Here is a 23,454-nt window from a genome sequence, read left to right as displayed (position 1 = left end):
ATAGGAGTTCTTATAGCCGACTAAAGAAGGCTATTGAAAATCATATAGCTGGCTGTAGAAAGCGGAGAAATTCATATAGCCGGGCTATACGAAGCGATAAAAAAGTATACAGCCGGGCTATAGTTCCTATCGCCGGGCTTTACACTTTATCGCCATTCGCTATAAAAGGCTGTAAGAAATTGTGTAGAAATTCGTGTGCTTTGGAAATCATTAAGTTTGATACGGAATTATCTTGATATTTACAAAACACACATTATATTTTCCTTTAATACATATTTTTTTTCATCAATTAAAATGAAAATTATCCATACAGAGTGTGCAAACATTTCAGAATCATGAGTTGAAAAACGCTGACTCCGCGAGATTAAACATCAGAGCCTAGCACAAAGCGGAGCGGCGACGCACTGGCGCCTACAAACCTAACAGGGATACTTCACGCATTGCGCAATGCGTGAAGTATCCCTGTTAGGTTTGTAGGCGCTAATGCGCGTTTCGCGCTCTCTGCCCGCCCACCGCGCCGCAGCGTGCCACGGCGTCTGAGGCAACTATTTCACACCAGAGGTATTATGCACAGTATCATAAGAAATTGAAGGTGCTCCAACATATTAAGAATGACAGGCATCCTTCAAAAGTACGGAACATTCCTCGCAAAATAAATCGAGATACTACGGCACAAAAAGAGAGCGGTGGTCCAAAAAGTAACTAAGTCCTAGTGTCCGTATTTAGTAAAGTCTAGCATAAACGTCTGGCTGTTGCTTAGTCGCCATCGGCTATAAAAGGCTAAAAGAAATTGTACAGCCGGCTACAGAAGCTATTGGAAATCTTACAGCCGGCTTTAGGTCTATGGTATTTTGGAACACAGATTCTACTGCCAATTTTTACCAGGGTTTTTAAACACAGCAAACGAGATACGTGGTCTGGTAGTTTCACCGTCGCAATGTATTGAGATCCTATATGAGAGTAACTTTTTGTGTTTAAATGATAGTAAATGTATGCCTCTGGAGTTAAAGTAGTTTTAAAAATTACCCAAAAAGACACAAACTCCTCGAATTTCCTGGATATAAACTCATTGGACTAGCTTATGAACGGGATGATGCTTTCGCAGGAAGTCATAAAGGAGACGCTTCCATGAACGTAAATGGGGGAAGGGGGGATACACATTAAAATAGACCTAGAGTTCCTTCATTGTGAACTAGGGGCCACGATCCCCCAAAGCGCTTCGCGCCTCAGGTGTTATGCGTTATGCGTTACGCATTATTCTTATGATTTTATATTATATGGTAAAATTTTAAGCCATGCGGGAGCCCACTCCTGATTGGCCTCCATGGTATCACGAACGATTGAAAGTACAATTTTTCCCCCGGTTATAAAGAATATGAATTGAAATTGACCGGGGGATGAAAGGTACGTCAGAGAACGAGCGGCATGAGAAAGGGAACGGAAAAGAGGAATTCAAAAGTGATTTGATCTAAGTTTACGAAAGCCGGCACGAACTTTCTTATCGCTCGATCAGACCATTTGTGACATCACGACCCGTGATATCCAAACACACCTTATGAGGGATTCTTAAGTTGACTTATTTTTGATAATTTCGATGCATTTTGATATGTTTAGTGTATTTAGGGAGATTTTTTAGAAGGTTCACCCCACCCAATTCCTGATCACATTATGTCCCATCTGAACAACGAACTTATGCTCAGATCTGGCAAAAAAGAAGCTTCCGGGCAGAGATAGGAAGTAAAATTTCACGTGTTTCATGAAATTTCAAAAGGCTCGAATACATTTTACAAAATTTGAACTTTATTAATTTTTTAATCACTAACTGAACCTTTGGAGATCCGGAAGCGTTCGAAATGGTCTTCCTGTTGATGCGGTAGTATTTTGCTACCGTATTCAGGTGCTATACACGATTGGGGTGGGGGGGGGGCACAAAGGGGAGCTCAGAGAGAAAAGCCCCAACCTAACCTCTAAACCAAACGAAGAAATTTGCAACGTATGAATGCCTCAGGTTTGGGGTGAAAAATGTCAAAATCTAGGATCACTATTTATATGGCCTCCTGAATGCATCCCTAAAAGTTTCAAAAAATTTCCCGCGAATAAATTTCATGAAATTTTCCATCTCTGCTCCCGGGCACGACTTGAATGTCCACTGAGGACACTGCTAATCTCGAGACCTTTACAGTGTGAACGTGTGCTTTTCGTGTGCGCGAGGATCACTTGAAATTTCGGCGACACAAGCGAGGACTTCATTTTCTGCATGCTAATGACGCGGGGGCGCGGGTTTGATGTCTGACCCATGTCGGGTGTCGGCTGGCGTCGCGGCGCACAGTGGATCGAGTCAATCAGAGAATTCGAACATGAAATTTTTACCTAAACCTGCAACTTTTGATGTTTAATTCGTCACATTTTAAATTTTAAGGGGTGTTTCTGAAAGAAAATTTCACGAGGAAACCATTGGAACCACTTTTAAAACCTCAAAGTTTGATATAGACGGAGTTATAAGCGTTTGAAGTTTCCAAATTTTGTCCGACCTCCCCCATGGACTCGGTCCATCGTGCGTCGCGGCGGCCGGTGGCGGGCGCTGATTCGAACAGCGATCCGCACCGCGCGTGCTTGTGGAGACAAGGCAGCCTGAGACACAGCTAGCTTGGCGCGAGCACTTCCTCTCTTTGCAGCCCTTACTTCCGCTTTTTCCTTACCTATATACAATCCGCTGTCAGGATGTCCTCTCACAATTTGTTCACCGCTCATCGTCTCCAGTTGCAGCTCTCCCACTCAAGTAAGCACCCGTTTATTTTTATCTTGGAACCCCCAACCCTAACCCCCAACCCTAACCCTCAACCAATAGTAAAGCCCCCCCCCCCTCGTTTTTCAGTTTGGTAGAAAACTCAAGATCATCATTGAAAAGCTTGAAGTAAGTGTTGATCTTTTAAATCAATTATGGCAAAAGGCGTTTATCTTTAGTGAGAATTATTTTAATTTTAATACCTCAAATGAGGTCGTTTTGATGGTTTTATTTAATGTTATTATTCTGGTTAAAAGGATTGTCTATTTCAGTGGGTCTTTACTATTGGTTTAATTGATTGCTTTACATCCCTTTTTTATCCCTCAACCCTCCAGCGAACCAGTTGCATTAGCTCTGTGTGCAAAATGGTTCTTTCGGATCGAATTTAACAGAGGAGAAATAAGTTTTGCGGCAAACTAGGGTGTGCTCGTTAGTTGTTTTGAAGAACTTGATGAGCATCAATATGGGGTTAGTTTTTCTTCTGAATTGGTTTGGCTTTTCCTCTATTCCGGAATGAGAAAAAATTTACTGAAAATTCTAAAAAATGATTTTTTGATAGTATTGATTGGAAATGAACAAACTAGGGTGCTGCAGTTTAATAAAATCAAAATTTTAAAACGATAACTGTTTTTTTTGGAGATGATAAATAATGGATTTATATACAACGAATAGACTCCTTGTTTTTCAAAACACTTGGTTTCGTTTTGCTAGACTCGATCTATATACTCAGAGATACTCAAAGGAACTAGCCGCGATTGTATAACGTTATTAGACGTTGTATAACGTTTGTTGTTAATAAAATAATACTATTGAACAGATCAAAGATATGGTAGACTTTCATCAAATATGAGTAAGATATCTATTGAGTGGTTGGACCTGAAAACAAGGTCAGAATCTAAGTAGCACAATTATTAATTGGCGTGTGCATGCTCACATAGTTGCGAGTGTGGTAGATGAGCCAAATTTTGAAGCTTAAAATGATTTGCAATGAGACTGTTGTCTCGGAAACTCGCTCTTGAGAGAGAAATCAATTATTCCTGTTCTCTCTGCACTATTCATCATTGACTCGCGAAATTGCCAGAACTTTTAAGAGAAAATGTCAAAAATAAGCACTTTTGGCGATTTTTGGCACATCAACTGTTATGAAGCTGTTGTGAACTGTCATAACAATGATTAATTAAGAAAAAAGTGGCATACATTTGCTCTCAAGCTGTTGAAGAGCAACCGATGGCTCGTATGGTCCGTTTTGATCCATATGGTTCGATTCCCATTAGTTGACTTTATTCTCTTGCGTCTATCGAAAGGTCCAATTTGTTAGAATGTCTTGGACCAACGTACAGGGTGATCCAAAAGTTCCGCATTGCCAACTTTCAGGCATCATCTCTGTAACTTTTCGAAAAATTGTGATGAAGACTTGAAGTCATGTGAGTGCTCCTAGGTTAAAGAAAAGTAATTGTCTACCACCTAAAATTTTGAGCGGTCCACCGTAAGGAGGGGTAAGAACTCTTGAAGTTTTCAGGTGGTGCGGAAACTTTGCATCAATCTGTACACAAGTCCTCATAAAAATGTCGCGCAGACCGCGGTGGTCACTTTGTACATTCCGGCATCCAATTAAGATGTGACGGAAGAACATGTTCAGTGTCCGCAAATTTATACGCTCGCCAAAAAATCAAGGTCCACTCAAGGGGTAATACCCAACGATATATCGGTTACTTTAGTATGTGCTGTTTTGATTTTTTTGACTAGTCTTCGGGTTGGCTTTGAGATAGTATCTTTTTACCTCTATCGCAACCCATCTCAGCGATGCAGTTAGTTGCTAGGAGGAAAACGCACAGTGGATCGAGTCAATTAGAGTGGTCTGACATGAAATTTTTGACAAAAACTGCTAATTTTGATGTTTATTACGTCACATTTTGAATTTCAAGAGGTGCTGTGAAAAGAAAATTTCACGGAATCGCTTTTAGAACTCCAAAGTTTTGTAAAAACGGAGTTGCAAGCGTTTAAAGTTTCCAAATTTTGTCCGACCTCTCCCATTGACTTGATCCACTGTGCGACGCCTCCGAAATGTTTCACAACCGATTATTCTTTGCGAGAGAGAGCATTTAACGGCAGTGCATGTGCCCCGTGAAGCTCTCTCTATGAAAGAATCTTACTTGTACTCAGCTAAAATCCAAGCGGGCTACCAAAGAAGGCATTTTTATATGCCCACCAAAAATGACTTTGACAGTGAATCCAGTAATGACGACCAGAGGGTCAGTCTCTGCTCCATTAACAATGGGTCTTGACAAGCCGCCAAAATACTTCCATACCGATCAGTAACTCGATGATCGTTAGACTTGTTCATGCTTAAATCATAATGAAAGCAATCAGTCTCGGTCAGTTCTACGTTGGCTAGGCATATTTAACGCGGTATCATTTTCAAATTGGTCATTTTGTGTTTTAGTCTCGTTTAGTTAGAGTCCTGTAAACAAGGTCCGAAGGTATCATTCACGGCATTTATGTAAGCCGCTGATTAATTTAGACTGCATTTTGTAATTCGGAACTACAATTTTTGGTTTATCAGAAAAAACACTCATTTGCATAGGGAAACTAATGGCTCATACGTTGTTTTTAGACCGGGTTAGAATTTATAGTTCCCTATTGCAAAATGAAGTCCAATTTTACCCTGTACTTATATGAGTGCTATATCGTGTGAAAAGAGGTATGCGCGAAAAAGCAAATAAGGAATATTACATCTTCACTTTTAGAGATAATGATTGATGTATAAAATTCCAATGGATTCGGACATCTGTGCTATTATAAACTATTCCTGCTCGTGTGTTTTATTATTATTTTATTTTTCTTTATTTTCAAGTGACTGTCCTGAGATTTTTGGTACATCTATGTGATGTACATGCATAGACTTACCCTTATGGTAACATTTTGTTCGTGGATTGTGAAAAACAGAGATGTAGGGTAGCTTTTTCATCTCAAATCATGTTTACCAGGAATCGAACCAGATTCCACGTGTAAGTTGATGACACGATTGACACGCACCCAAAAAAAGGAGATTTACATCTGCAGACATTCTTAGGAGGGAAGCTTGACTCTTTCTTCTTTACGAAATATTATTTGAAAAAATCTTTAACCTAAAAATATTGAATTGCCCCCCCCCCCCAAATAGCCTTATAGAATTTTAATTGTAGTCATGATACATAATTAGGTATCTTATTGAATTATCCTTCATACAAGAGGTGAACATCACTCTGCAAGCTAATTGATTAGGAAAATGAAAAAAAATGAAAGAAAAAAAATCATTGAATTTTGAGGTCATCGGCAGACTTTCCTCCATTTGATTGAGGTATGGGTGGCAATTCGAAATGTCGCAATCAAGGTACCGCTAAGTTTATCGAAACACCCGCAAAAAATGGAAAATTCTATACATCTCGATTTAAATTTAGGGCAATAAACCCGAAAAATGGGATGAAAAAATTTTTAACATGAGACTCATTTCTATCAGACCCATCTACCTAAAGTCCTGTCCTGACAAAAGTGACAAATTATTTAAACTATGTCAACCCGACAAGGCCAGGCATAGCCTCATCTTAACCATAGGATGTTGTGAATTTCAATATCTTATAGTATTGTTTTAAACTTACAATGAGCCGCTCCGAGGGGACGTCTCGCTCATTCCCAGTGGCGGGGCGTGAATTGCGATATATCGATTATTATGCCACTTAAACCCATGAAAAAGGATCGATAAACAGGGTGTTCGCAGCGAACACCTTAATAATCGATTCTTTACCATAGGTTTAAATGTCATAACAATCGATAAATCGCAATTCACGCCACGCCACTGCTCATTACCGATATCATTTTAACGCGGAAAAAGAAAGTCAATTTACAAATGGATGCCGGCTCCAAGGCTAATATTGAGAGTTAGCAAGCTCAAATAATTACTGTAAAAGTGCCAATAATTACTTATTAAATAAAATTGCTGAAGTTTGACGCTGTGAAACCACCGATAATCTCATAATTGGAGAAGAAACCGGAGGCGCGGGTAGAAAGTGCCAAACGGCAGGCTTGAAGGAATCTTTTAATTGTTCCTGTTCGTCAAAATCAATGCCTACCTTTTCCCTCCGGATTTTCAGAGCATCAAGGAGAGATAATTGGTCCTCTATCGAATTAGTGCGACCTACGCCCATCCTCAGACTCCGCTGTGCTATGGTAATGACCTCATAGTATCTAGATGTGGCATTGCTTCCGATGGAAAATTAAAATGCCTCGATGCGTCGCATCAGTGTCTTCCTTGAGAATGTCGATTAGTCGTTGAAATGAAAATCTCCACTCGTGAATCAGCTCGTAACCGATACTATTCCTCATTGTTGCTAAATCTCGTCCACACAGAATCAAATTATTTTAGAGACCCCGTTTTTTCCCTTCCAGCACTGAAAAAAAAAAACACATTGGATCTAGAGTCCAGACTCTTGAAAACATTGACAAGAAAAAATACTCTTGATTCAATCAGATTTTTGCTTAAATTAAAAGAAAATCCGCTCAAATTAAGAGGCTTGGTTCTTGATTTGAGCTAAAATCCGATTGAATCAAGAGTATTTTATTTGTCGATGTTTTTAAGAGTCCGGACTCTAGATCGAATGTGTTTTTTTTTTCCAGTGAGCTTAAGAAAAATGAATGAGAATGACCACTTGTGTGTTATTACTATTGTGTCCAGCAAATTCCTACAAATGCGTCGAGTATTGAGAATCTGTTGTGCAGATAAAATTTTCCCATCGGCAGTGACTATTGCAATCATCGGACTTAGAAAAAAATAAAAAAGTTGAAATTTACGAATTAGGAAACGCTTGAGGATTTCTATGCTTTTTATTCGTAGCTTTAATGTGAAAAGGGTTAGTATGTTTGAAAAATAAATCAAAATTTTGCCAAATTCCAATAATCGTGTACATTGATGTAAATTACTAAGTAATGGTGCAAAATACACCTAATACAAAATTGTGCCTGAATAAAACTCATATGAAAATTCACTGATGCAAACTTTAAAAATCGAAATGAAATTTGTACATAAAAAACTATAAAACGGTTTCATTATTTGTATACTTACTTTAACAATTTTTTCACGTGTTGTAACCTTAAAATTTGAAGACTTTTTTCTTATTCAAGTTCTATAATTAGTATTGCTCATTTAAAAACTCACCAGGGCCATTTCTCAACACTGTTCCAATTCTGAATCCAGTAATACCAAGCACATTGCCGAAAATGAATTTTAAATACGTATTTTCAGTATTAAATTCATAAACTGATGTTGAGGTACACGCTCAAGCATTATCTTATGAGTGTTTCAAGTTCGCAAACTCACTTTTTGCGATAAATATTCCTCTAAAATACACAAGTTTAAATAGTGTATGGAGTGCCTCACAGAGCGTTATCGTTTTAGGATTACTAATTTTTTTTTTAAATTTCTATCTCTCATTAATTATGGGGGAAGTAAATGTGAAAATACCGCAATTTATGTTAAAAATATTTTGGCAATTAATTTTCGAGAGGGAATTTTTCAATCTAGACCCCATTTGAACAGATGAAGATTCTCATAAAAGTGTCCATTGTCTCAAAATATTGCTGACGGAAAACATTTGACAACACGATCTCGATTCATGGTCTCGTTGCGTTCGCCATGCGACCTGTTCAGGCTCAATGGGTGCTTACTGGAGTAGCAACGGCATTTCGTCCATCAAGACATTATATTGCAAACCGCTAGTGAGCAAAATGTTTACGTTCAGTCGTGTAGTTTTACTGTGTGAGAGAGGGAATGACGTGAGCTAAAATCAATAGTGCAAATCATACAAAACGTGTATCTTAATCACTGATTTCGCAGATTTGTATTTCATATTTTACCTTTCATTTTCGTAATCGAATTAATATTTTCAAAAGTATACTAGGTGCTCTTATAACTTTCGTGTTTCGGATAAAACATACTTAATTTTTTTTTAAAGTTTAAGCCCTTATTTCTGACGAAAATAGGTGATAATGAACTCTCCGATTGTAATTTTACAGAACAAACGGCCCAAAATTGTCAGAATTGAAGTTCTTGTATTTGAGGATGATTTTTTCCCATTTTCAGTCCCATATGAATTATTAATACACGTGGATCAAATTTGGAAGAGAGGCACTGATATACTATTATGATAAAACCTGAAGAAATCGGCGGTGGGCTGTCTTCTCCTATTTGGCGGAATGTAAAAATAATACTTACTTCCAAGCAGTAGTCCTAAGCATTTTGCTTACGCTTTGATATTTTGACAGAAAAATGTAAGGAGCACCCGTAGGGACTGATAAAACTCATAACTCAGTTATTCATTTAATTTTTTTTTTTTTTTTTTTTAAGAAACGGATTGAAAAATTCTCTCTGTTAAACCAGTCCACACTTCGTTTTTCCTCCTTCATCAAAGAAGATGATTACAATTGCAATATTATTCGTGTGCGTGTACTTTTTCCTTTAGATTATACAATCTTTTCTATTATTTTGAACATTTGTTTGTTTTTTGTGTGCAGATGTTGCAATTTTTGATATTTTCGGCGATATGTTTGCTGGTTCAAGGACAAAAACCAGCCCCCATGGATTGGTGGCAGACGTCAGTGATCTATCAAATTTACCCGAGGTCCTTCAAAGACAGTGACGGAGATGGTGTCGGCGATTTAAGAGGTAATTTTGATTATTTTGTCTAACATACATAAAGCTACTTTTACAACACTCTCCGGTGCTCCCTGGCGCTCTGCGACGCCTAACCGCCACAGTTTCCTATCCCCCACAATCCGTTGTAAATGTCGCAGGTAAATAGTAAAATCAGGCATTTTGTCAAATGCCTAGGCAAACTGTCAAATATTCTAGCTAAGATTGATGGGAAAACATGTATTAGACACTTCAAAAAAATTTTTTACCCCTCGTTAAAGCGGCGAAACAACTAAAATATCTAGAAAACGCTAAAAAAGGGTAAAATGACTGTGAAAAATCCCAAATAATTACGTACGTCTGCATCCGAAAACGAAGCTCAACATATGGTAGGTGTTTCCTATGTACTTTTTTACGCTGAGTCGGAAAATGCTATTCATTTTCCTCCATCCTATCAGGATTTTCCGGAAAATCGATTTTCTCGTATGAAAAGAGGGTTTTCCAGGGTAAACTCAATTTTCAGGTAATAAACCTCAACATGTGGCGGATGTTTTTTATGTGTTGTTTAACGGTGAATACGAAAATCATAACCGTTTCCCTCTATTACACTACGAGTTTCTGAGGAACTAAATTTTTCCCGTTAAAACAGGTAACTTTCCAGGGAAAACTCGGTACCCCGGAAAACCCTGTTTCTACGAGAAAATCGATTTTCCGGAAAATTTCGATGTAATGGAGCAACTTTGACATAATTTTCGGACTCAGCGTTGAAAAACACGTAAAAAACATCCGCCACATGTTGAGGTTTATTACCTGAAAATTGAGTTTACCCTGGAAAACCCTCTTTTCATACGAGAAAATCGATTTTCCGGAAAATCCTGATGTAACTCAGAAACTTTGTCATCATTATCGGACTCGGCGTTGAAAAACACATAGAAAAACATCCGTCACATGTTGAGGTTCATTTCCTGAAAATTGAGTTTTCCCCGGAAAACCCTCTTTTCATACAAGAAAATCGATTTTCCGGAAAATCCTGATAGGATGGAGGAAAATGAATAGCATTTTCCGACTCAGCGTAAAAAAGTACATAGGAAACACCTATCATATGTTGAGCTTCGTTTTCGGATGCAGACGTACGTAATTATTTGGGATTTTTCACAGTCATTTTACCCTTTTTTAGCGTTTTCTAGATATTTTAGTTGTTTCGCCGCTTTAACGAGGGGTAAAAATTTTTTTGAAGTGTCTAATACATGTTTTCCCACTCAATTTTTCCTGCTGAAGCCGAATATGACCTCAGTCCGCCATAAATTCACACAATTTTGTAGACAATCAAAATTTAGCTATCTGCCCAGGCATTTGACAAAATGCCCGATTTCACTACTTGTCTGCGACATCAACAGTACTACGTGACATGTTTAAATTTATTTTCTAATGTTTACCGTGATTTCATTCATGACCAGGTATAGCAGAAAAAGTTCCATACCTCAAAAAGCTCGGAGTCGGTGCGGTATGGCTTTCGCCGATATTCCAGTCGCCGATGGCCGATTTTGGTTACGACATATCGAACTTCACCAATATTGAACCTATCTTCGGTTCAATGACTGATTTTGAAAAACTCAAGGATGCTTTGCACGCTCAAGGTAAGGATTTTCCCCCGTTATTTCATTACCGTGTTCATGACCGCGTTCTTCGCGCTCTAAAGGAATCCAATGAAAATGGTGTAGCAAACTTGTTTTTATTTCAGCGGATAAAAAAATGCACGAGTTTGTTGTGTGATATGGACATTTCCAATTAATTGTGGTAGTACACGAATTAATCGTAGTCGTACCCCGATAAATTAGGTTACTAACCCAAATGTTGCGGTACTACCTTGACTTGAGTTGCGATTCTACCGCAATTTATCAGAAATGTCCGTATCATACAACAAATTGTGGTAGTGCCACAATTTTAAGAGGACAACCCCTACACTTTTTTTCCGTGTTGACATTTCAGAAAAGTCCTTCATCAAACTTTTTTTCTTCTGAACATTCTGTAATATTAGTCGTTTAAGTACCTACGTTTAAATATTTACTAAATTTATCGGCATTTTTTCATTAGGTAATACCACGAATGAACCCCGGGCTGTCGTAATCAGGTAGATGAGGAAACTGTGTATAAGAAAAAGAACAAATGAAGGGACAAATAATTAGGTCGCTTTTTTCAGTGAATAAGCCTGACCACCGTAACTTCGCATAAACTTCAAGGGCACAAACTGTGTAAATATAGAGGTCATCCATTTTACCAAGCATCTGCCTTATGTAAGGTTACAAAAGTGCAATTTGTATGCAATGCATTTTACCAAGAAAATATCCAATAAACGTAACAATTCAAAGTAACAGCGGAATGTCCTGGGAAACGATATCAGGCTTATCAGAATGTACGCAAAAGTTGCGGGCTTTGCACGTATGTAGCGAAGAAAAAAGATTATTCGATAGTTCTTTCTGGCAGCCATGTTAAAATTTATTCATGTGAGCTCCAACGCAACTCTTAAAGTGTTATGGCACTGTTGCTTGTAACTTCCGACATACTTCCGATAATCGTGTGTAGGTAACTTCTTGAGTTCACTGTACGTGTTCAAAGTTAGTATTTGACAGGTAATTATATCAGTGATTGGTAATGCGGCTCGGACGACGTTAATAAGACATTCGTTAACATGTATATTGTAATAACGTACTGGTCCTGAAGAATTTGAGTCATTTTGCCCGGGTAACCCGATGAGATAATTTTGAACGAGACGTATGCCATGTATTTTTTTTTTTATTCATTCAAATTCTTTGGACCTTTCAGCAGGAAGAAGTCCCAGTAGCTTAATTAGTTGACCACGTAAATCTCTCGGACATATATTTAAATTTGGAAGACGAGAGAGCTTGGACTAGTTGTACCTAATGCATGGGGGGGGGGGGGGGGGGGTAACGCGTACAATGTACAGAGTGAGTAACAAAAGAGTACAGAGTGTCAAGCACAAAAGATTAGCTGCAGGTACTTTCAGTATAGTCAAGCCATACTGTTCATCACTGACCGAAATTTGACCGCTATTTCAATGGGATACGCGAAAGGGTGTACTTAATTAGGAATGCTAACAATACGCTAACACTTGCTCTTCTAATTCATTATTTCAGATATAAAACTTATTCTCGATTTTGTGCCAAATCATTCGAGCGATGAGCACGAGTGGTTCGTAAAATCCGTCCAAAAGATCGACCCATACACAGATTATTACGTCTGGCACGATGGCAAAATGGTGAATGGAACTAGACAACCACCCAACAACTGGGTAAGTCAAGAAATAAAAACACTAAAAATGTGGCCCGAACTGTATAAGTAACTCAATAGTCGTGGTAGTGGTAGAATAATGCTGGGTCCATATTATTCTGAGGGGAAGTCAAGGACACAAAATCCCAAAGATTTCAATCACAGTAAATTTGATTTCTACTGAGTATTAGTGCATGACTGCAAACTTAGTTAGTTTTCAGCAGGCAAAACTAAGGGGGAGGGGGCTGTTCAGCTCAGGCAGATGCGACTAGGTACACCAATATTGCAGATCAATAGCCTACCAATGACTGTAAAAGGCTCTCTCAGAGATCAGTTGCGTCGATCTTGGCTAATAATTTACGACGAATGATTAGTTTTGCTGTCTGATTTGTTTAGCCAATTCAACATATTTTTTGAGGAAACTATTAATTAATCACAATTGGGCAAAGGTAGGAGTTAAACCCATTAAGTTCATGTAACATGTTCGAATCTAAAACAAATCGAATGGCCACCTCTAACCCGCTATCGCGGCGATAGCAAATGCCACCACTGGCTTCGCAGTTTATTTGTTACATGTTCGTCGAGTTGGAGTAAAAGAACATGTATATTCCACTGCAGTAACTTATTCATTCTCTATTCACAATGCTAACAAAGGATATTCAAGATATTGAATTAAAACTTATACTTTTTAGTCCTCGGTCCTAATGTGTTGCATATATCAGGACTGTGTATGTGCTAACATATTATTAGGACCGAAGAATAAAAAGTAAGTTATCATTCAACATTAATAATCACCTGACAAAGTGACTATGAACTCGCTGAAATAAATATTTAAGATAATTTATCTCTATGTATTTACGCGAAATCGTGTTTCAATAATGGTGATTATCGTGTCTTTCAGATCTCCGGATTCAGCTACTCAGCTTGGGAATGGCACCCTGAGAGACAGCAGTACTACCTTCATCAGTTCCACAAGAAACAGCCTGATCTCAACTACCGCAGCCCATACCTTGTTGAAGAGATGAAGGTACGGATACACTCACCATTGCCCATAATTTAGTCCGTTTAGCTTAATTAGTTTTTTGAAGTATGCCAATACTCTTCACAATCGAGTAATGAGATCCTACTTAGTTTCCTTCTTAGATAAGATTTACTCTCTTTCGCAATAAAATCAATCGTTGACTCATAATTCGATCAGGTAACTATTCCAACCCGCGTGCAAGAAAAATCGCATCGTGCAGAAATGAAGGCGATTTATAAGTGACATTTCTAAAATAAACTACTTTTATCATACGCGCCGAAGTTCAACTTGTGATTTGTTCCTATACCGCCTTACTAGGTTTTTTTGGCGGATCATGTACCTTAATAATTGAAAACTGAAAAAAAATGATACAATTTTTCAATCATCGGTACATCCTGCGTGGTTGCTCTTTCACAAATGTTCTTGAATTCAAGATGAATGTTAATTTTTTTTAACGGCTACCGCTACCTCCAGCATTCCTCATGTGAATTAAGGGTTATGCCAAGTAAAAATAGTCCCTGAGGAAATATATTTGACTCCTACTTTGCATTTACGGCCCTTATGCAATTTGCTCCACGCCATTGTATTATTTGTGCGCAACTGCATTAAAAATAATGGTTTGAGGCATATATCTTATGTGTTGATTGGGTCTTGGAAAAATGACTTAATTACGATGATCCAGTATTATGTCTAAGTATGTCGATGCTTACACCCCAACCTTTCTGCTTTCTTATGCTTCTTCATGCTAATTTAATGGTTTTACCTGTGTTTAAAACTATAGAACATATTGCGGTTTTGGCTGGATAGGGGTGTGGACGGTTTTCGAATGGATATCGTACTAGCGTTGTTCGAGGACGAGAGATTCTTAGACGAGCCACCGGTAGATGGCACCACTTTGGAACCATGGAACCACGACTATCACCAACACATCTACATTGCCGATCAACCTGAGACTTACGACATGATTAAACAGTGGAGAAAAGTCCTCGACGAATACACGAAGAAAGATGGACACCCTAGGTTAGATGATGGCAATATTTTAATTTTCTCCCAGAAAACAACTTAACGCTTGAGATGTGACTTTAAAGTAGAGGAAGGTATACACATCGATGTAAGAAAAAATGTTTAAAGTCAACTCAAAGACAGGATAATCTACCAAGTTTTTTAGGACCTCTAAGTTCTTTTTTAAATGAGCTATTATTAGTGATTAGAGAGGAACACGTTAATTTTAAAATTAATGCGTATCTTACTAATTTTTAACCAAACCCGATCAAGGTTTAACCAAGATGTAAAAATGAGTCTTTAACGTTATCATTAACTCGAAGTATGTCATATCTTTTTTAAAATATTTTGTGGTTACTTTGAATTTTCAAAATTTGTTCTCTAGTATTTGCGTGAATTCCTATTAAGCGTGCTAATCATAAGTGACTAGGTTTTTTCCACCTATTTCAAATGTCCCGAAGACTTAAATAATGAATAGTTCTTACTATATATTAATAGTTTATTCATCTACCATCAATTTAAAAACTTCAGCCTAGTATTTTCATCGGTCAAAAAAAAAAGAGTTTTATGATCATCATTGCTTTTTTTACGCTTGATTTTCTCCCGTATAAGATAATATTTTCATATTTCAGTAGCGTGAATTTTTCAAATTTGTGTGAAAAGAAACTCATCATATATCTTAATTTTAGGTTTCATTTAAATCGGGACGAGCAAAAATCGCTATCGTTCATCTCTCCAGTCTTAAGTTTTTTTGAGTTCATAATACTCTAAAAGAGGTAGGCGACGGAGAGGGCGTCCAGCCAAGCGGTGGGTAGAGGGCATCCGTGAAGAGATGGAGAGATGCCAGCTTCCGGAGGATCTCTACCATGACAGATTCCTGTGGAGAGTAGGCGTCGCAGAGCGCCCTAGCGCGCCGTAAAAGCGGCTCATACATACATACATACTTTAAAAGAGTTGATACAACAATAAAAGTGATGAAAGGACTCGTACTGGGATTAAGGAAAACCGAAGACGAGTCTTAACGCTTTTTCGTGGTTGCAACCAACTCCGATAGTATTATGAACTCAAAAAAACTTAGAACCAGAAAAATGTAAATTAGCGGTTTTCGCACGTCTCGATTCGTTTGTAAAGTTAACACATGCTTCTGTGGTATCAACTTTAGCATCTCGGAGCACTTGCATGCTATCTTTTTTGACGTTGAAAGATCACAATGTTACTTACTCATCAATGATTTTGCAGGGTTATGATGACTGAGGCATATTCACCAATCGACAAAACAATGGGCTACTACGGAAACACAACACATCCTGGAGCTCATTTCACTTTCAACTTCCTTTTCATTACGGACCTGAACGCTCAATCTACTGCCAATGATTTTGAAAAAGTTATCATGAAATGGTACGACAATTTACCCGCTGGAAAATGGCCTAATTGGGTGGTAAGTACATTTGAATAAATCAATTTCATTCGTCGTTTACTTTAAAAACTATAATTCACCATCAGACATACAAGATGACAAAACAAGCGATGAATAAAAAATTTGAGAATTTGTATAAGGGAATATAGATCAGATTCAGATCAGGAAATATAGATCAGGTTCAGATCAGGAAATATAGATCAGATTTGGCATAAGGAGGAAGAAGAAAATATTCGCAATTCCTCTAATTTTTCTATCAGTTACAAAACGCCTTCATTCCACGATCTATGCAATTTTACTCACTTAAACGTCTCTTCATTCTTCTTATAATGTGTGGCAAACAGTGAGCTCCGTAAGTTCTTTTATAGTGTCCAGAAACTTGTTTAACGTGTTTTGTTAGCGAATCGATGAAATCGAACCTTTTTCCTTCCTTAAATGTTTTTTTCGAATATACATACATTAACAACTATAAAGGTTTTTTTTTTAAAACTTTTATAAGGTCTACTCTAAAAATAAATAATGTTGTTTGATGGGAAGATACTTTTCCCTATTCTGTCATGGTTTTTTATATCACATTTAATTTTCTAGATGGGTAATCATGATCAAAGGAGAGTTGCATCACGGTTTGGTATCGAGTTACTTGATGGTCTACACATGATTCAGATGGTCTTGCCAGGTACCTCAGTGACGTATAACGGAGACGAAATTGGGATGGAGGATACGTTTATCCGATGGGATCAAACCGTTGACCCACAAGGAATGAGCGTTGGGAAAGATAACTACCTCAGATTCACAAGAGATCCTCAACGAACACCATTCCAGTGGGACCACACGACTAGCGCAGGTAAAATATCATATTTGATTGGAAATCAATAAATCGGACTGCATTTTGCAATTTGGAACTATAAATTCTGGCTCTTCTGGAAGGACACTTATGTGCATAGGGAAACTAGTGGCACATACGTCGTTTTTTAACCAGGCCAGAGAATTTATAGCTCCAAATTGCAAAATGTAGTCCAATTGATACTAACAACATGCTAACTTGATGAGTATCGCGGCAGATGAAGCTTTTCTCTCAAGATTTTAGATAATATCAGTCTGAATCGCAGAACATTTGGTACGAACATGTATTTTTGGAATTACCTGTTTCAAAACCAATATGCAACATTTAACCAAAATTTACAGAATGCAACTTAACATATCGACGGTGAAACTACCAGACCTCGTATATCTCGTTGGCGCCAGGGCCGGATTAAGGGGGTGGCCACATGGGCCGCGGCCCATAGCGGCGAATCTAAGGGGCGGCAAAAATTTGAAATTTTTTTAAATTGTAGGTATAAAAAAAATCGGATTTATAAAAACAAAATTACAAACGAGAAAATGCGACAAAATCTCTCATTTCCTGAGAGTATAGTAATTTCTAATTTTGTCGTCTCTTAGTGATACAAGAGACAGCACCTTCAATAAGTCGAGTTAAGGGCGAGACCAAACACGCAATTTGGCCTGGAACGGCGCGACTTAGAGAGAAATGATAACGAGGACTTGAGATGAAAAGGAGAAGCCCTCGGCGCGGCGATCGGCATGTAACACATATAAGCGCCTACAAGACTGCACGAATACTTCACGCATTGCGTCAAACACAGTACGGTCATGGCGGTCAGCGTGAAATTGATAGCGCCTACAAGAATGCATGACTACTTTACGCATTGCGCCAAACACCGTCCGGTACTGCGGCCAGTGTGAAACGCATAGCGCCTACAAGACTGCGTGAATACTTCACGCGTTGCGTCCAACACAATGCGTTTAGCAGCGGTCGGCGGCGGAAGTTAAAATCATTGATCCACATTTATGTTTGTCCTTTCATAATTTTTTCGTTCATTCCTTATGAATGGAAGGCCTTGTCCACACAGAGATAGGTTTACGGAACTTAACTTTCGCGCAAACTAGTAGTGTTGACAGGGCCTCCCCAAAAAATGTGTTCAACACGAGTAAATGCGTCTTATGCACCCCTCCCCCGCTGACACGTTCATTTGATGGTTTTTATCGAGTTTCAAAACGAATGAGAAGGGGGCGGCAAAATACAGGCGGCCCACGGGCAGCAAGTAGGTGAATCCGGCCGTGGTTGGCGCTGTTTAAAAATCTCCGCTACCATTTTATTTATTTGAACGAGAACAAATTAGTATCATTCCTTGAAGTTCACGCTGAGTTTTCTTCACTTGGAAAAGAAAAATCGAGGAAGTTTTCAACAATTGATGTTGAGTAGTTTTTCATTTAAAAAATCGAGGATGGCAGGAAGTCTGAAACGTCGCAAACCGAAATACGTGATTTGGTGGTTTCACCATCGACATATGTTTTTTCACTGACAAGAGAACTAAAAAAGCACTTGGAATCGTGCTGAATAGAATTTCTGGTCAGTCAAACTCGGATGTTTAGGTTATTTAATTGAGGATGTGTCAAAACGTCAGTGAGGGAAATTTTCCGCTGCATCAAATGTCACTAAGTACAAATAAACTTGTAAAGTTTCAGAGATTTTAGGCGCTATGCAGTTTCACTGATTGCAGTTTTATTTCCTTTTTTTCATTTCTTATTTTAATACTTTAAACGATCTTTTTGCACAAAGCATCAAACATTAGGGCCAAATTAAAGCTTATGCAACGTTGAGAAATGTTTAAAAGCGTGTTAAAACACTGTCTATAAACAATTGGTCCTGGGGAAAGTAATGTTTTGAGTAAAAGTTAAATGATTTTTCATGATTAATTTTACAGGTTTCTCAACAAATCCAAAAACCTGGTTGCCCGTAAATCCGAATTACTGGCGTTTGAACTACAGGAATGTCAAGAGAGAAATTCGCAGTCACTTCAGGGTCTACCAACAACTCGTAGCGCTCAAAGAGGCAGCAACAATCCAGCATGGAGATCTGAATGTATTCGCTCTGTCTAAATACGTTCTAGCTTTCACTAGGTACGGCAATAATTCAATTTATGTTCACAAAGCTCGTTCATTATAGACATTATTTTTGGTCTAAATTGTTCATCCACGGTAAATGGATTTGCATGCGACCCCAAAAACAAAAATTCTGTTGACCTATCATACTCGAATAAGGTAAAAGCATGAATTTCATGCTGTATATTGTTCAAAGATTTGTTAATTGCATCAGCGCTCTTTAAATACATTTTTGAAGACTTATAGCGGCGCACAGTGGAGCGAGTCAATCAGAGTTCGAACATGAAATTTTTGACTAAACCTGCAACTTTTGATGTTTAATTCGCCACATTTTATATTTTAAGGGGTCATTTCTTAAAGAAACTCTCACGAGGAAACCAATGGAACCTTTTTTAAAACCTCAAAGCTGTGTATGAACGGAATTATAAGCTTTTAAAGTTCCCAAATTTTGTCCGACCTCCCTCATTGACTTGATCCACTGTGCGGCGCGGCGCATTGTCGCGGTTCAAGAAAAGGCGGAGCGCCTTCAGTTTATCCTGTATGCAACAAGGACGTCCCTGAAGACCGAGTAGTTGCATTCAGGTCAGTGGCGTGGCGTAAATTGCGATGTATCGATTATTCTGCCATTTAAACCTATGGGAAAGGATCGATAGACAGGGTGTTTACAGCGAACACCTTTATCATTGATTCCTTACCATATGTTTAAATGGTAGAACATTCGATACGTCGCAAGGCACGCCACGCCACTGGTTGCATTCAGGTGTTAGCATCAATGTAACGTTGCATCGCTCTGAGTTGGTGATAAATATTTTCACGTATTTTTAATCGGTACATTTAAATGTTTCGCACAGAGTGCTGTAAAAACTATGACATCCACTATTCACAAATAGTGCTCCGCTCTCCTGAAACGACATCATTTTTCTTGTACACAGTGAGTACTTTTATCGGTCGTATTTTGATTAATTTAATATTGAAATTTGCTTACATTTTTATGATTTAAGGAGCTATGAAAAGAACCCTACCTACGTTGTTGTGGTCAACATTGGCAGCGAGATCGAAACGACCGAAGGTCTTCAGAAAAAAGGATCACTGCCGAAATACTTGACTGTTTATTCGGCGAGCATAAACTCAGGATACACACAAGGGTGAGTTTTCACATATTTGAAAAGTATTTTATGTTTGTGCGGGCAATACTGTATTTGGTTTTTCTAATGGGGAAAAAATCAACAGATAATTTTTTTTCCTTTAAATGATATCCAATTCATATTTCATTTCTTCTCTCTTTGGAAGCCCTTTTGATCGTTCATTTTAATATCTAACGCAATCTCTCAATAAAGTACGAATTTATCTCAGCGTTTTTATATCATAATAAATGAAATTGAGGAGTTTGTTTGAAATCAAAAGCTTCTTTTTGGTTGTCCATGAAATTTTACTTTTTAGGGGGATCACTTCATTTTCGATAAATTTTCACCAAGCCGAAAAGTTATACCCTGGTAAAAATTGGCAGTAGAATCTCTGTTCCAAAATATCATAGACCTACAGCCGGCTGTAAGATTTCCAATAGCTTCTATAGCCGGCTACAATTTCTTACAGCCTCTTACAGCCGATGGCGATTAAGCAACAGCCAGGCGATAAAGTGTATGCTAAACGTTACTAATTACGGATGCTAGGACTTAGTGAGTTTTTTGACTACTGCTCTCTTTTTGGGCCGTAGTATCTTGATTTATTTCGCGAGGAAAGCTCGGTACTTTTGATGGATGCCTGCCATTCCTAATATATTAGAGCGCCTGCAGTTTCGTATGATACTGTGCATTGTGCAATACCTCTGGTGAGAAATAGTTGCTTCAAGCGCCGTGGCGCGGCAGGCGGGCAGCTAGCGCGAAACGCGCTTTGGCGCCTACAAACCTAACAGGGATACTTCACGCGTTGCGCAATACGTGAAGTATCCCTGTTAGGTTTGTAGGCGCCAGTGCGTCGCCGCTCCGCTTTGTGTTAGGCTCTAATAATTTAATCTGGCGGAGTCAGCGTTATTCAACTCATGATTTTGAAATGTTTGCACATCCTGTATGGATTGTTCTCATTTTAATCGATGAAAAAAAATATGTATTAAAGGAAAATATTATGTGTGTTTTGTAAATATTAAGGTGGTTCCGTATTAAACTTAATGATTTCCAAAGCACATGAATTTCTACATAATTTCTTATAGCCTATTATAATCGGTGGCGAAAAACCAGAGAGATTAAGGCGATTAAGTGTAAAACCCGGCGAGCGGAACTATAGCCCGGCTGCATAATTTTTTATCGCTTCGTATAGCCCGGCCGTATGCTTTTCTCCGCATTCTATAGCCAGCTATATGATTTTCTGTAGCCTTCTTTAGCCGGCTATAAGAATTCCTATGGTATTTTGAAACGCCAATTTCCTATGATATTTTATCGCCAATTTTTACCAGGGTAGAACTGATTCTGGTTACAGCTCTGAACTCGAAAAATCCCTTCCTTACTACTCTCTCCTCCCGCAAGCAAGGCATTAATGCAAGAAAAAATTATTTCATACTATCTTTAAAAGGAATAATTGGTTTTTTTCAGGCGTAAATTACTCGCAGACAAAATTAAGCTGCGTCCTAAGGCTGGACTCGTGCTTTTTACCGCTGGAAACGAGGGAGTCATGGACAGTCTAATGACGCTCAGTGAAGAAGATGATGATAAAGAACTCGACGAAATGGCATCCAGCTTTTCTTATTGAAGTGCACCCACCTAAATTCCAACTTTCATTCTAATTCTCACCTACACCAAGGCACGTAACTGTGTGAGATTTGCATAATTTTGAACCGGACGCAATACAATGTTTTATGCCCCTAATGACGTGACAGGATGAATGTAGGCGGATATACATATATTCAGCCAGAAAGGAAAGACAATCTGATCCCGAGTAAAACTTCTTTCAACTTTCTCTCTCGTGGAAGTATCAGTTTTTATTTTTGTTTTATAAAAACGAAAATGAGCTTTCAAAAGTTTTGTAAAGTAGCCGCTTTTTCAGGAACAGCATGTGGTTTAATGCAAATGAGGAATATTTTTTGAGAGAAATATTCTAAAATTAAAGCCGGGTTTGAATACTGCGCGAAACAAATTGTGCACTTACCATCTCATAGTGTTTCATAATTGTTCAAATCAAAACTTCCTACTTAATTTATATTTCATTTTAAGGTTAAGTTATTAATTTATTTATTTCTGTTTCAATTTGTAAACTTATAGTATTAATTAGGTGTTATATTTCCTGCAAACTCTAGGTTGCTCTCCTAGAGTATCAGATGCTGTGATAAATCAAAAATAAGGATGTTTACATTATTTATTTCTACTAGTTGTCATTATTTATTGTTGGTTTTTGTTTTAAACGTAAGCACGTGTATTCATAAGCAACTTAATTTATTTTATTATTTATTATTTACCTAAAGTGTAAATATGAACCACCAGAATATAGGTCATGATTCTTGTATTAACACATTTTGTTCGATTTTTTTTGTTGTTTTAAAAAACTTGCGACTAATTTCCAAAATAAAACTTAAAATAGGTATTTAGGTTGTTCGATTTGGAAAAGAAACTTGAATGAAGTTATGTGAAAGAAACGAAAAGAAGAAGCATTCCAAAGGCCTGGATATGCGCTCAAATTTCTGTCAATTTTCGATCAAAATGATGACAAAAATGGCGGTCAAATTTTTGCAGGCTGCAAAGCAAAAATTTGATGGTAGATGGCCTGCACCGGTCACCATTTGATCCGGAAATTGATGGAAGTTTGAGCGCATATCCAGGCCTCAAGATTCTATGAACTTCATATTATAGGTTCCGATTTAACACGAGAAGATTTTAGACATACTTACAAACGTAAATAAATCGTTCATAATCGTTCATAAATTACGACACCCATCTAAAAGGAGGGGGAGGGGGAGGGGGGGTCTGGAGGCGAGTGACAGATAGGCGACAAGAGCAAAGTGATGCCAGTGAGCCGAGCTTGAGGTTGGTTATAACGGGACATATCGACTGTGTAAGTTGGCAATGACATAACTCGGTTTGCGACGTCGCAGGCTTCCTGTCATACTTTATTTTTTAAACGGAAAACTACTCAACGGCAATTCTTTAAAACTGCCGTGATTTTTCTTCTCTCTGCGACAAAAATTCTGCAAAAACTTCAAAAAATGATGTCAATTTGTTCTCCTTCAAAAAAATAGCATGGAGGCGGAGATTTTCAGACACCGCAAACGAGTTATGTGATTGTCAAAATATGTATGTCAAAAGGAGCTACATGCATAGGGTCTCTGCGCAACATAGTTCCTTTTAGCA

The 23,454-nt window shown here is 38.1% G+C and overlaps 1 protein-coding gene across 4 annotated transcripts; it reads left to right on the top strand.

Annotated features, from left to right (window-relative positions):
- The first annotated feature begins 2,673 nt into the window (after positions 1 to 2,673).
- On the top strand, positions 2,674 to 22,610 carry LOC109037530 (maltase A3). Of its 4 annotated transcripts, none has more exons than XM_019052254.2 (11): positions 2,674 to 2,779; positions 9,332 to 9,482; positions 10,907 to 11,086; positions 12,605 to 12,759; positions 13,639 to 13,764; positions 14,540 to 14,778; positions 16,000 to 16,198; positions 16,766 to 17,021; positions 18,943 to 19,138; positions 20,122 to 20,265; positions 21,706 to 22,610. In XM_019052254.2, exons 2-11 carry the CDS (start codon positions 9,332 to 9,334, stop codon positions 21,860 to 21,862), a joined length of 1,803 nt encoding a protein of 600 aa, XP_018907799.2. In that variant the 5' UTR covers positions 2,674 to 2,779; the 3' UTR covers positions 21,863 to 22,610. The 4 variants fall into 4 exon arrangements, with proteins under 4 accessions (XP_018907799.2, XP_072156583.1, XP_018907800.2 ...); XM_072300482.1 differs by lacking the exon at positions 2,674 to 2,779 and adding an exon at positions 8,446 to 8,536; XM_019052255.2 differs by lacking the exon at positions 2,674 to 2,779 and adding an exon at positions 8,519 to 8,658.
- The last annotated feature ends 844 nt before the right edge of the window (positions 22,611 to 23,454 follow it).

Source organism: Bemisia tabaci, chromosome 5 (assembly GCF_918797505.1).
Source record: "Bemisia tabaci chromosome 5, PGI_BMITA_v3".
Classification (NCBI taxonomy): Eukaryota; Metazoa; Arthropoda; class Insecta; order Hemiptera; family Aleyrodidae; genus Bemisia; species Bemisia tabaci.
This window is presented reverse-complemented; position numbering and strand designations above follow the sequence as displayed.